Source organism: Theropithecus gelada, chromosome 1 (genome assembly GCF_003255815.1).
Source record: "Theropithecus gelada isolate Dixy chromosome 1, Tgel_1.0, whole genome shotgun sequence".
Taxonomy (NCBI): Eukaryota; Metazoa; Chordata; class Mammalia; order Primates; family Cercopithecidae; genus Theropithecus; species Theropithecus gelada.
This window is the reverse complement of record NC_037668.1, coordinates 19,501,781-19,516,285: the sequence shown is the minus strand read 5'-3', so window position 1 is coordinate 19,516,285 and position 14,505 is coordinate 19,501,781. Positions and strand designations below refer to the sequence as shown.

General features: G+C 41.1%; 1 protein-coding gene across 2 annotated transcripts in view; it reads left to right on the top strand.

Annotated features, from left to right (window-relative positions):
- The window catches only part of NUP210L (nucleoporin 210 like), a 170,117-nt gene that overhangs the window by 17,930 nt on the left and 137,682 nt on the right, over positions 1-14,505 (top strand). For both annotated transcript variants that reach the window (XM_025405070.1, XM_025405061.1), the window contains exons 7-12: positions 199-357; positions 6,638-6,706; positions 8,571-8,677; positions 9,502-9,642; positions 12,510-12,647; positions 13,431-13,586. In XM_025405070.1, the coding sequence (XP_025260855.1) occupies positions 199-357; positions 6,638-6,706; positions 8,571-8,677; positions 9,502-9,642; positions 12,510-12,647; positions 13,431-13,586 (770 nt within the window). The remainder of the gene's footprint in view (positions 1-198; positions 358-6,637; positions 6,707-8,570; positions 8,678-9,501; positions 9,643-12,509; positions 12,648-13,430; positions 13,587-14,505) is intronic.

Below are 14,505 nucleotides of genomic sequence, written 5' to 3'. Positions count from 1 at the left end.
TCCAACAATATATTTTAACTCATAAACTCCACACAAATGGTTACATGTAGAAATTCATCATAGCAGGAAAAACATTAAAGGCAGATCATACTCTTATTTTATGTCTGCTTCCTGATCACTCCTTTATGATCAAGAATACATCATTATCTACTAGAATGGCTGCTGTCATTACATTTATGTATCTTTCATGTCTTACAGAGGTGAAATTTCCCCTGGAACATTATATACTGGAATTGCAAGACCATAGAGTTGCACTTAATGGGTCTCATTCTGAGAAAGTAGCTTTACTGGATGACAAAACAGCCATGGTGACTGCCTCACAACTGGGCCAGACTAATCTTGTCTTTGTCCATAAAAGTATCCTTTTGTTCAAGTTTTAACTGCCAGTCTACACTTCCTTGAGCATGCTAGACATGTTCTTTGGTAAAATAATTTAAGAATGATTATAGTACTACTACAGTGTTTTCCTATAGGTTTTATTTTTAACAAAGAATTATAAGTTATTGCTGTGATAATTTCTAACAGAGTAAGCAGAGAAAAGGAGTGTAGTTAGAACTTGGGATCTACTAACTTCAGTGCTTATTTGCAACCTCAATCAAATTGTAATTAGGGAAATAAAAAAACTGTAATTAGGGGAATGGGGCAAACGGAGTTTGGAAGAACATGTGAGAATTTTATTTAATTTGTTCTTTCTTATTTGTACATGATAATTGAGAAAATATGCTATTGTCTGCAGTAGATATTTAACTAATATTTTAAAAATTGTGTTGAGAGCAATTTTTAAAAATTCACTAAATCTGCTATGCAAGGATTGAACAAAGAAAGGTACACAGAGACCTGTAATAGTCAATGAAAACAGAAGAGAATGAAGATTTAAATTCTCAGAAAATTGAAACATGATTTGGACTCCATCTCTCAGTGCTTTATTTGGAAATTTTTTTGAATATTTGAATCTGAAAGAAATTCATTCAGAAAATATCTATTATATTTATACTATATGCTCAACATTGTTCTAAGCTCTGGGTATACAAATTGCCATTTTGTCCAGCATAGTTAGATTTTTAAATTATTACTATTATTATTATTATTTTTGAGACAGAGTTTCACTCTTGTTGCCCAAGCTGGAGTGCAGTGGCAAGATCTCTGCTCACTCCTGCCTCTGCCTCCCGGGTTCAAGTTATTCTCCTGCCTCAGCCTCCTGAGCAGCTGGGATTACAGGCGCACGCCACCACGCCTGGCTAATTTTTGTATTTTTAGTAGAGACGGAGTTTCATCATGTTGGCCAGGCTGGTCTCGAACTCCTGACCTCAGATGATCCACCCACCTCGGCCTTCCATAGTGCTGGGATTACAGGCGTGAGCCACTGTGCCTGGCCAAAAAATTATCGTTTTTGTAGAGACAGGGTCTCACTGTGTTGCCCAGGCTGGAGTGCAGTGGTGCAATCTTGGCTCACTGCAACCTGTAAACTCCCAGGCTCAAGTGATCCTCGCAGCTCAGCCTCCCAAGTAGCTGGGACCACAGGCACTTGCCACCATGCCCAGCTAATTTTTATATATTTTTTGTAGACACGAGGTCTCGCCATGTTGCCCACACTGCTCTTGAACTCCTGGACCCAAGCAATTCACCTGCCTTGGCCTCCCAAAGTGCTAGGATTCCAGGCATGAGCCACCACACCCAGCCAGATTTTTTTTTTTTTTTTAGAGATAGGGTCTCACTCTGATGCCCAGGTTAGAGTGCAGAGGCATGATCATAACTCACAGTAGCCTTGAGCAATCCTCCCACCTCAGCCTTCTGAGTAGCTGGGACTATAGGCACACACCACCATGCCATACTAATTGTGTCTTTTTTTGTAGAGATGAGGTCTTGCTAGGCTGAGTAGGCTGGATGATCTCCTGGCCTTAAATGAACCTCCCAAAGTGCTTGGATTACAGGTGTGATCCACCACACCCAGTCTTTACCTAGCATAATTAGAGAAGTCCTCTCTGATGAGGCGACACTGGCACAATAAGCCATGTGGATAACTGGCGAAAGACTTCTAGGGAAAGGAAAGAGCAATGGCAAAGGTTCTGAAGTAGGAACATATTTGGCATGATTAAAGAAGAGTAAGGAAGACAGTGAAGCTAAAGTGCAGTGAATCAGGAAATAGTAGAAATAACAGAGTAGGGGAGGGGCAGATTAGGTAGGGGCTAATAGGCTTACTCTGAATAAGAATGTCTCTACTCGGGGCACACTGTCTATAGGGTAGCCCTGCTCCGAAAGGAACAGTACTTCTGCTATTCCGCTTCAATAAAAGTTGCTAACACCAGAAAAATTCTATCAGGCTTGAAAGGTATAATATTTCTTGTATAATTGTGTTAGTTAGCTGCCTATATTATTTGTCTTACACACATTAAGGAGACTTATTGATCCAATGTTGTTTGCTTTTTAGTCATTTTAAGGTACCCAGGACATTTTTCAACAAATGCAATCATACCTACAAAATAAATTAAGTTATTCAATATTTATTGAGACCCAACTGTGTGTCAGGCACTTCCCTGAATTCCCCAGGTGAACTTAAATGTTCTTTTTTCCCCCCATATTTTCAGTTCATATTGTTATTTTTCCCCAAAGTATCAAATATTAAAATACAGTGTGTTTGTCTATTTATATATCTTTTTTTTTTGAGACAGAGTCTCGCTCTGTCGCCCAGGCTGGAGTGCAGTGGCGGGATCTCAGCTCACTGCAAGCTCCGCCTCCCGGATTTACGCCATTCTCCTGCCTTAGCCTCCCGAGTAGCTGGGACTATAGGCGCCCGCCACAGCACCCGGCTAATTTTTTGTATTTTTAGTAGAGACGGGGTTTCACTGTGTTAGCCAGGATGGTCTCGATCTCCTGACCTCGTGATCCGCCTGCCTCGGCCTCCCAAAGTGCTGGGATTACAGGCGTGAGCCACCGCGCCCGGCTGTATATCTTTTTTGAGGGCATGGACGGTGACTATTCATAATGAGTCCCAGCACCTGGCATAGAGTAGCTGGTGGAACTGTTCATGGAGATGGAGAATATAAGACAAAGAGCAGTTTTAAGGAAAAAGATAATGAGTTCAGTTTTTCACATGTTAAATTAAAACATCAAAACTGTGGGATAGATATCCAAGCAGAAATTTTCATTATGCCTCTAGAGGAGAAAGATTGAGGATCAAGATAGATATTTGAAAGTTAGTTTATAGATAGGTAGTAGTTGGAGCTATTGTAGACAAAATCACCTAGGGAAATTATATAGAGTGAGAGAATTTGGCCAAAGACAAAATTGTGTAATGCTGGCTTTTAAGGTTCATATGGAAAAAGAGGACGTGTAAGGAGGATCTAAAGGAATGCTTAAAAGGTAGTATTATAGAAAAACCAAGGATGGGCGCAGTGGCTCATGCCTGTAATCCTAGCACTTTGGGAGGCTGAGGCAGGTGAATCACTGGTCAGGAGTTCGAGACCAGCCTGGTCAACATGGAGAAACCCTGTCTCTACTAATAATATAAAAATTAGCAGGGTGTGGTGGTGCATGCTGTAATCCCAGCTACTCAGGAGGAACTCCTGAGGCAGGAGAATCACGTGAACCTGGGAGGCAGAAGTTGCAGTGAGCCGAGATGGCACCACTGCACTCCAGCCTGGGCGAGAGAGTGAAACTGAGTCTCAACTAAATAAAAAAAAAAAAGAAAAGAAAGAAAAATCAGAGAGAGGAGTTTCCTGATAACCAAATTAGGAATTTACAAAGAGGAGAAGACTGTTCAACAGGTCAAATCTGGTAGTGATGTCAAGATAAAGACTGAAAGGTTGTAGTAACTAGGAGGTCTTGGGTGACTTTGTCAGTAAAAACAGCTTGACTTTCACAAGGACAAAAACAAAGTGGAAGTTTGAAAAAGACACAAGGAATACTTTTTTTTTTTTAAGATTGGAAAAACTTGAACATTTCTCTTAATTAAACAGAGAAAGATGGCAGAGATAAGGGAGAAAAGAGAGCCAGTTGATGGAGCATGTGTTTTCTGAGAGGCAACAGAAAATGAGATTTGGAATGCAGATGGAAGGCTTAGATCTTATTCTGATATCTTATTTTGATATTAGAAGAATGAATTGTTTTAGAGATCTGTTGAGATGTTTCCTCATTTGTTAAATGAAGGGAATGTTATTATTTCTGACTTTCCTTCTAGCTCTTACATTTTATGAATATTATAGTAAAGTACATATCAGAACTAAACCTAAGTTTGGCACAGAGTTACCCATAAAGTATTTAGAAGATTTGCTTTAGGCCAGGCACAGTGGCTCATGCATGTAATCCCAGCACTTTGAGAGGCTGAGGCAGGAGAATTGCTTGAGTCCAGGAGTTTAAGACCAGTCTAGGCAACACAGTGAAACCCCTGTCTCTACAAAAAGTAAAAGGTTAGCCAGATGTGGTGGTGCAGGCCTATAGTCCCAGCTACTCAGAGGCCTGAGGGTAGGAGAATCGCTTGAGTCCAGGAGTTAGAGAGGCTGCAGTGAGCTGTGATTGTACCACTGCACTCAGCCTGGGTGACAGAGTGAGACCCTGTCTCAAAAAAAAAAAAAAAAAAAAGATGGGGCCAGGTGCAGTTGCTCACACCTGTAATCCCAACACTTTGGGAGGCTGAGGCAGGTGGATCACCTGAGGTCAGGAGTTCGAGACCAGGCTGACCAACATGGCAAAGCCCTGTCTCTACTAAAAATACAGTAATTAGCCGGGCATGGTGGTGCACACCTATAGTCCCAGCTACTTGGGAGGCTGAGGCAGGAGAATCGCTTGAACATGGGAGGCAGTGGTTGCAGTGAACCAAGATCATGCCGTTGCACTCTAACCTCGGTGACAGAGTGCAATGGCGCAATCTCAGCTCACTGCAACCTCTGCTTCCTGGGTTCAAGCAATTCTTCTGCCTCAGCCTCCTGAGTAACTGAGATTACAGGTGCCTGCCACTATGCCTGGCTAATTTTTGTATTTTTAGTAGAGACAGGGTTTCACCATGTTGGTCAGGCTGGTCTCAAACTCCTGACCTCAGGCAATCCACCCACCTCAGCCTCCCAAAGTGCTGGGACTACAGGCATGAGCCATCGTGCCTGGCCAATTTTTAAATTTTTTTTAGAGTTGGGGTCTCACTATGTTGTCTAGGCAGGTCTTGAATTCCTGGGCTCAAGCGATCCTCTCATCTCAGCCTCCCAAAGTGTTGGGATTATAGGCCTGAGCTACTGTGCCTGGTCTATATTAGTGTATTTCAGATTGAGTGTTTTCTGTTTAGCCATGTCAGTTATGTATTTCTTTCTTTCTTTCTTTCTTTCTTTTTTTTTTTGAGATGGAGTCTCGCTCTGTCGCCCAGGCTGGAGTGCAGTGGTGCAATCTTGGCTCACTGCAACCTCTGCCTCCTGAGTTCAAGCGATTCTCCTGTCTCAGCCTCCTGAGCAGCTGGGATTACAGGCACCTGCCACCATGCTCAGCTAATTTTTGTATTTTTAGTACAGACAGGGTTTCACCGTGTTGGCCAGGCTGGTCTCGAGCTCCTGACCTCATGATCTGCCCCCTCGACCTTCCAAAGTGCTGGGATTACAGGCGTGAGCCACCATGCCTGGCCTTTTTTTTTTTTTTTTTTTTGAGATGGAGTCTTTCTGTTGCCCAGGCTGGCGTGCAGTGGCGCCATCTCAGCTCACTGCAACCTCTGCCTCCCAGGTTCCAGTGGTTCTTCTGCCTCAGCCTCCGAGTAGCTGAGATTACAGGAGTGCACCACCACACCTGTTTATTTTTGTGTTTTTAGTAGAGACGAGGTTTTACCATGTTGGCCAGGCTGGTCTTGAACTCCTGACCTCAAGTGATCCGAAGCCCTGCCTTGGCTTCCCAAAGTGCTGGAATTACAGGCATGAGCCACTGTGCCTGGCCAGTTATGTGTTTCTCAGAGCAGAAGTAATTTATTCTTAGCTTTTGGATGTAGTATATTTTTGAGAACAAAAGTATATTTTTGAGAACAAAGCATAGTCTTAATTAGATTCTATATAGACTGATAATGGAATAAATTTATATTTCTGCCAGGATTATCTGAAATGGTAGTGGTAGAATGAGGTGTAAGTGACCCAGAAGTATCTTTGATGGCAAGCAGAGAACATTTTGGGGTTAAATATTTACTGCAGATAACAGAAAATCAACTAGTAATTTTGAAACTGTCTGTGGAGTTCTAGGCATGTTGCTGGATGGCAAGTCATGCCTCTCCCTCTGCCTCCATCAGCACTGTTCACCTTTCAGCCAGAAAGTCTCTTCCTCCAGAATGGAGCCACTTCGTCCTGCTTCCATACTGGGCTCCTATGTAGGTATTTATTTGGAGAAAGAGGTCTGCAGCTACATTAATATTAAAAGCACAAAGCATGATCTTTTTTCTCCCTTTCTATCTTCCTCAAATTTGAAATTCAAGAATATCTGACTCATAAGATGACTAAGTGTCCCTCAGACTTTTTGCAGAAGTATACACATTTAAGTTTTGACTCTCCAAAGGATAATAAAAGATAGGACTTTTGTTTGTCTTCATTTGTGCATTTGTTTGTTTGTTTGTTTTTCTCCTTTGGTGCCTCACCTTTTCACCCAACTCTGGCTCACATGATTTCCTTAAGCAAAAATTAAGATGTTCATGTGCGATCTGTGTCTGGACTCCCAAATTGCACCATATATGTTGTAGAGCCTGGATTTTTAGGTACTTTAGATCATACTTTTCAGAAAGGTGGATAGTTTAAATGATTTCACTAAAATGAGTGCATTAAAAACTACAGCATTTCTTCAACTTTCAACTTTCATTCTGGTACTTAATTTCAAATTCAACCTTACTTTGACATATTTTATCAAATTGTTCTGATTAAATGCTATCACAAGAGTGAAGCATGTTGAGAATGATTGTGAAAAAAATATGAAAATCCATATAATACAATTTTGAGGTTAGGAAAAGAAACTTTATACAAGGAAAAAAGAATCTTAATGCTCATAGGCCACATGAAACAATGAATCTGACTGAAAGAAGCTGAAATATTGCCTGACACATTAGGAATAAGCTGAAAGTATGGTTTCTTCTTGTCTACAGATATAAGTGAAAGTGTTTCTTTTTTTTGTTTGTGTTTGTTTTTGTTTTTGTTTGAGACAAGGTCTTGCTCTGTCACCCAGGCTGGAATGCAGTGGCGTGATCTTGGCTGACTGCAACCTCTGCCTCTTGGGCTCAAGCAATCTTCACACCTTAGCCTCCCAAGTAGCTGGGACTACAGGTGTGCCACTATGCCTTACTAATTTTTGTTTTCTGTAAAGATGGGATTTTGCCACATTGCCCAGGCTGGTCTCAAACTCCTGAGCTCAAGCGATCTGCTCTCCTCAGCCTCCCAAAGTGCCAGGATTACAGGTGTGAACCACCATGCCCAGCCTAAAGTGTTTCTTTATACCTGAGATGAGCTAAATTAAACCAGGATTTTTGGAACCCTAAATTATTATACAATTTTTTCTTTTTTGTCTGAGACAGTGTCTGGCTCTGTTGCCCAGGCTGGAATGCAATGGGTATAATCACAGCCCACCGTAGCCTCCAATTCCTGGGATCAAATGATCCTTCCACGTCAGCCTCCTGAGTAATGGAACTATAGCTGCAAGCCACCACGCTCAGCTAATTTTTAATTTTTTTTGTACAGATGGGATCTTGCTGTGTTGCCCAGGCTGGTCTCAAACTCCTGGGCTCAAGCAATTCTCCTTCCTTGGCCTCCCAAAGCGCTAAGACTACAGGCGTGAGCCACCAGGCCAAGCCTTATACAATTTGAGAGAAGGAACTAAAAGATCTACATTGGAGAGCTGGATGCAGTGGTTCATGTCTAATTCCAGCACTTTGGGAGACTGAGGCTGGCACATCGCTTGAGTCGAGGAGTTCAAGACCAGTATGGGCAACATGGTGAAACCCTGTCTCTACTATAAATAGAAGAATTAACCAGGCGCAGTGTTCTAAGCCTAGTCCCACCTACTCAGAAGACTAAGGTGGAAGGATCGCCTGAGCCCGGGAGGTTGAGGCTGCAGTGAGTCATGATCACACCACTGCACTCCAGCATCTTGTGATAGTAAGACCCTGTTTCAAAAAACAACAACAAAAAAATCTACTTTAGACCAGTCACAGTGGCTCAGGCCTGTATTTCCAGCACTTTGGGAGGCTGAGGCTGGCAGATCTCTTGAGGACAGGAGTCTGAGACAAGCCTGGCCAACATGGCAAAACCTCATCTCTACTAAAAATACAAAAATTAGCTGAGCATGGTGACGCACACCTATAATCCCAGTTACTTGGGAGACTGAGGCACAACCATCAGTTGAACCCAGGAGGTGGAGGTTGCAGTGAGCCAAGATCGTCACTGCACTCCAGCCTGGGTGACAGAGCAAGAATCTGTCTCAGAAAGAAAATAAAAAAGAACCTACTTTGGAAATAATCTCCATCTATTAGTACATTTTGCTGTTTGAACAGCTTTATAAAGATTGTATTTTTAAATTCATTGTAGAAAAATGTTAGCCTCTTCTAATATTTTTGTTTCTTGATTTGTGTATAGGTTTCACTGTCCAACCTGGAAACCGATGGAGTCTAGAGGTGGGACAGGTGTATGTCATTACAGTAGACGTCTTTGATAAAAGCGGCACAAAGATCTATATTTCAGATGTGAGTCAGTCTTTTTTATTTTTCTGAGCTCCTTGTAGGGATAAGTTACATAAGATATGGAGTGGGCCATCTTCCTGGCTAGAAAGCCCTCTTTTTTTCTTTGATTCTAGATTTTTACCTTTGGAAAAGCAAGTTGCTAATTTATTATTATCATTAATGCTGTTCTCTCTTTTTTTTTTTAAAGAGACACAGTCTCGCTCTGTCACCCAGACTGGAGTATAGTGGTGTGGTCATAGCTCACTGCAGCCTCCAACTTCTGGGCTCAAGCAATCCTCCCGCCTCAGCTGGGATTAAAGGCATAAGCAACCATGCCCAGCTAGTTCTGTTCTTGAGGAATGCTAAATCAGAAGTAAAAGATATAATTTGGTCAGAAGTATAGAAAAGAGTTGAAATGAGTACCAGTGATAACACTTTGGAGGGTGTCCTCATTCTACTACTTCACATCAGAGATGGTTGCGAGAGTTTTGTGGTGGTGAGAGTAGTAATATGAATATCAGATGTGAAGTATTGTACTCACTTTCTAGGGTCCTTATTTTATCCTGAGAACTGTCAATGTATAAAATGTTAAAAATTACACTAAAATTTGCATAAGCTTTGACTCTTGCTATTCCTGATGCTTGCCATTGACAGATCTTTCAAAAACTAGTACGATTTTAAAATTATGTCTCCCCAACTTATAATTTCTATGAGGGAGAGCAAAAGTTTTGTTTTTATTTCTTTATTCCATGAATGCATAGCTACAGTTTTATAGATGGTTTGGGAGTAAGATGGCTTCAGGGAAAGAACTATCTTCAAGTTTGTGTTACTGTGGGGCTGATTTTCAGAATCTCAGGATTACACACGACTTTCCTAAAGAGTACTTTGAAGAGCAACTAACTACTGTGAATGGATCTTACCATATAGTAAAAGCCCTGAAAGATGGTGTTGTGGTAATAAGTGCATCCCTGACCTCCATCATTTACCAGGTAGGAATTAAAAAGACAGTGTTTGTATTTTAACAATACTGAAGAGGCTTGGCTGACTTGTTGATGTGAAAGCAGATATATAGCATATACCACTTTTATCTTTCACAAAAATAAAGAAACAGATAAACAACACACTCATAAGTTTATTCCTCTACAAATTTTCTGTTCTAATCTATGTTATTGTACATTAAAATATCTGTATTTGTGGTCATCGTGTATATATCATTTGGGGTTTCAGGTTTCATCAAAAACATTTCTTTTTCTTTCTCCTTCCTTCCTTCTTTTCTTTCTTTTCCTTTTTTTTCTTTTCTTTTCTTTTTCTGAGAGAGCACCTCATTTCATCAGCCAGGCTGGAGTACAGTGGTGCAATCATGGCTCACTGCAGCCTGGACCTCCGAGGCTCAAGCAATCCTCCCACCTTGACCTCCTAAGTAGCTGGGACTGCAGGCACATGCAACCACACCTGGCTAATTTTTGTTTTTGTTTATTTTTTTGAGGCAGAGTCTCACTCTGTTGCCCAGGCTGGAGTGCAGAGGCATGGTCTTGGCTCACTGCAACCTCAGCTTCCTGGGTTCAAGCGATTATCCTGCCTCAGCCTCCTGTGTAGCTGGGGTTACAGGCATCCACCACCATGCCTGGCAAATTTTTGTATTTTTAGTAGAGACAGGGTTTCACCATGTTGTCCAGGCTGGCCTTGAACTCCTGACCTCAAGTGATCCACCCACCTCAGCTTCCCAAAGTGTTGGGATTACAGGCGTGAGCCACCACAACCAGCCACATCTGGCTAATTTTTAAAATTTTTGTAAAGAAGGCATTTCACTGTGTGGCGCAGGCTGGTCTTGAACTCCTAGGCTCAAGTGATCCTCCCATATCAGCCTCCTAAAGTGCTGGGATTATAGGTGTGAGCCACTACACCCAGCCATAATGTATTTCATATGCACATTTCCATGTGTCATCAGGTCCACATAGGGTACTTTATTTTTCTTTTTTTGGAGACAAGTCTCACTCTATCAACCAGGCTGGAGTGCAATGGCATCATCATAGCTCACCTGCAGCCTCAACCTCCTGGGCTCCAGTGATCCTCCTGCCTTAGCCTTCCAAGTAGCTGGGACTACAGGCATGTGCCACCACACCCAGCTAATTTTTGTATTTTTTGTAGAGACAGGTTCTTGCTATGTTGCCCACAATGGTCTCAAACTCCTAGGCTCAAGTGATCCTCCTGCCTTGGCCTCCCAAAGTGTTGGGATTACAGGTGTGAGCCACCACTACCAGGTGCATAAAGTGCTATTAATTCTAAAAATCCAGAGGTTTAATATGCCAATTTAGTTACCCATGCCCCAAACATTGAACTATTGCATTGTTTCCACTTTTTTTTACTATTGTAAATGGCATAACTGAGTATCTTTGTACATTTTTTTTTCCTTTTGGATAATTTCCATACTGTGTAACAACAGAAATGGAGTTATTGGGTAAAGGGATAGGGAATGAATCTGTTTCTAATGCCTCCAAATACATAAGTATCCTGATTTTTAGTAGCCTGCCAAACCTGCTTTCCTCTCCCAAACCTACTTTTTCTTCAATGCTCCCTCCTTTCACTCAGTTTAGACAAAATCCAAAGTCACCCTTGACTCTCCCTTCTCCCTCAGCTTCTGTATTCAATACATTATTAAGCACCACGTCAATTCTTCTAAATGCCCGTCAAATCTTTTTTTTTTTTTTTTTTTTTACCATCCCCATTGTGCTCTCTCTCTCTCTCGTTCTCTCTTTTTTTTTTTTTTTCTTTTTGAGACAGAGTCTCACTCTGTTGCCCGTGCTGGAGTGCAGTGGCGCGATCTCAGCTCACTGCAACCTCCACCTCCTGGGTTCAAGCGATTCTTCTGCCTCAGCCTCCCAAGTAGCTAGGACTACAAGCACATGCCACCACGCCCAGCTAATTTTTGTATTTTTTTAGTAGAGACGGAGTTTCACCATATTGGCTAGGCTGGTCTGGAACTCCTGACCTTGTGATCCGCCCACCTTGGCCTCCCAAAGTGCTAGGATTACAGGTGTGAGCCACCGTGCCCAGCCTCTCTCTCTCCTTTTTTCTTTTAATTGAGACAGAGTCTCACTCTGTCACCCAGGCTGGAGTGCAATGGCGTGATCTCAGCTCACTGCAACCTCTACCTCCCAAGTTCAAGCAATTCTCCTGCCCGAGCCTCCCAAGTAGCTGGAGTTACAGGCATGCACCACATGCCTGGCTAATTTTTTGTATTTTTAGTAGAGATGGGGTTTCACCATGTTGACCAGGCTGGTTTTGAACTCCTGACCTCAGGTGATCCACCCACCTCATCCTCCCAGTCATGGGATTACAGACATGAACCACCTCGCCTGGCCAGCCCTGTAGAACCTTATACAAAAAGTTGGCCCTCTATATATGGGTGAGTTTTGCTTGTTTTTAAGTATGAGGAGAATTTCTTACCTTAGCACCTTTAAATGTTCTCGTTTTCTTCTGAATAGCTTATAGCATCCCTTGGCCTTTACAGTTTATGGATGTCCAGGGGTCTTTCTTCTGAAAGTATGATTTCCCTTCCTATGTTGATTTTTTTAAAAACCTCTTTTATTTCAGGGAATTTTAAGCTATTTTCCCTGATTGTGATAATTAGTTTAGGTCTAGCAAAACCCTTTTCATTATGATTTCATTTTCATTATTATTGAACCATAGTAGCTATGCTTATTTAATGAAGATAAATATTTCTTTATTTCTTTTATAGATAGAAACTGGTTAATTTATGAGCATACCATTTTGCTGACATTTTGAGTATATGAATGTGTATTATAAGAACAGTCCTTACAAAATACATCTTGTTCCTTTTTTCCTGCTCTTATAGAATAAAGATATTCAGCCTATAAAATTTCTAATCAAACACCAACAAGAAGTGAAGATTTATTTTCCCATCATGCTTACACCCAAATTTCTGGCATTTCCTCACCATCCTATGGGAATGTTATATCATTATAAAGTACAGGTATGGTGTCCTATAAGGCTTCACAACGAGATAAGCTGGTTTCTCTTATAGCTTAATTTATTGAAATTTGATTAATGTTACATTTATTTCTTCCCAATCCTAAGAGTATAACTTGGGTTTTGGTGACAACCAGAATTATACTCTTGAAAAATGTCATCTGTGACAAGACTTGGTTATGGATGCTTTCTCTCTTCCCAGTATCCTTTCCTTGTGAGTTTTATAAAGTTCTGTTGTGTCTTTTTTTGACATTTTGTGACACTACCATTACTTAGACTCCCTTTAGTATTTCTCTTACCTGTTAAGGTACTTTACTATAGTGTCACAGTTTCTTTTCTTTTTTTCTTTTTGTTTTTCTGAGACAGAGTTTTGCTCTTGTTGCCCAGGCTGGAGTGTAATGGCGCGATCTCGGCTCACTGCAACCTCCACCTCCCAGGTTCAAACGATTCTCTTGCCTAAGCCTCCAGAGTAGCTGGGCTTACAGGCACATGCCACCACTCCCAGCCAATTTTGTATTTTTAGTAGAGACAGTGTTTCACCACATTGGCCAGACTGGTCTTGAACTCCTGATGTCAGGTGATCCACCCACCTTGGCCTTCCAAAGTGCTAGGATTACAGGTGTGAGGCACTGCGCCCGACCTAGTGTCACAGTTTCTAATGTGTCCAAAAATAATTTATTACATTATGTTATTATTTGTAAACTTTATTTCACCAGTCAAGTTTTACATTTTCACTTAAATTTCATTTTCTTCCGATTGTAATTGAATGTAATGTGCGTTTTCACAGGTAGAAGGTGGCAGTGGCAACTTCACCTGGACTTCTTCTAATGAAACAGTGGTCATAGTAACCACTAAAGGAGTAGTGACTGCAGGTCAGGTCAGGGGGAATAGTACTGTTTTGGCCCGAGATGTACAAAATCCCTTTCGATATGGAGAAATTAAGGTAAACGACTTTCCAGATAGTCTTCTTCTTATCCCTACAACACTACTGTCTAAATTTAAGTAATTAACACATTTTTTAAAAATAGCCCAACATGGCTATTTAAAAATATTACTCACATTCAGTCTAGAAATACTTTTTTTTTTTTGGAGACAGAGTCTGTCTCTGTTTCCTAGGCTGCAGTGCAGTGGCAAGATCTCAGCTCACTCACTGCAGCCTCTGCCTCCCAGGTTCAAGTAATTCTCCTGCCTCAGCCTCCTGAGTAGCTGGGATTACAGGTGCCCACTACCACACCTGGCTAATTTTTGTATTTTTAGCAGAGGTGGGGTTTCTCCATGTTGGCCAGGCTGGTCTTGAACTCCTGACCTCTGGTGATCTGCCTGCCTTGGCCTCCCAAAGTGCTGGGATTACAGGCGTGAGCCACTGCACCCAGCCAGAAATACATATGTTTAAAATATTTCTGTAACTAGGTTGAATCTTGTTTCACTTAATAGTCACTTGTTTAACATCTATATTTGTTTCCTCATAGGATGATGTTAGTATCCACCTCAAAGGTTATTATCAGAATTACTGAAAAATGTTTTTAACTGGAGAATTTTGGCAAAAAAATGATGAAATGCATTCTGTATTTATTATACTAATTATAAAAACACATGTAAAACTGAAAATAGTAATAGGTAACATTTTGAGCATTTGTTACAGTGCTCTACATGTTCAGAGAAACTTCCCTTGTAATGAACTATAGAAATGATCACTGGAAGTATAGTTTTTGTTGTCAAGATTAAATGAGATAGTGTTTACTCCAGTGCTTAGCATATATTTAATATTTAACGTTAACTTTTTTGTTATAGTTACACATATGATTTTTAAATGGTCTTTATAGTAACTTTATCTCTAGTGTCATATTTCGGTTTGTCAATCT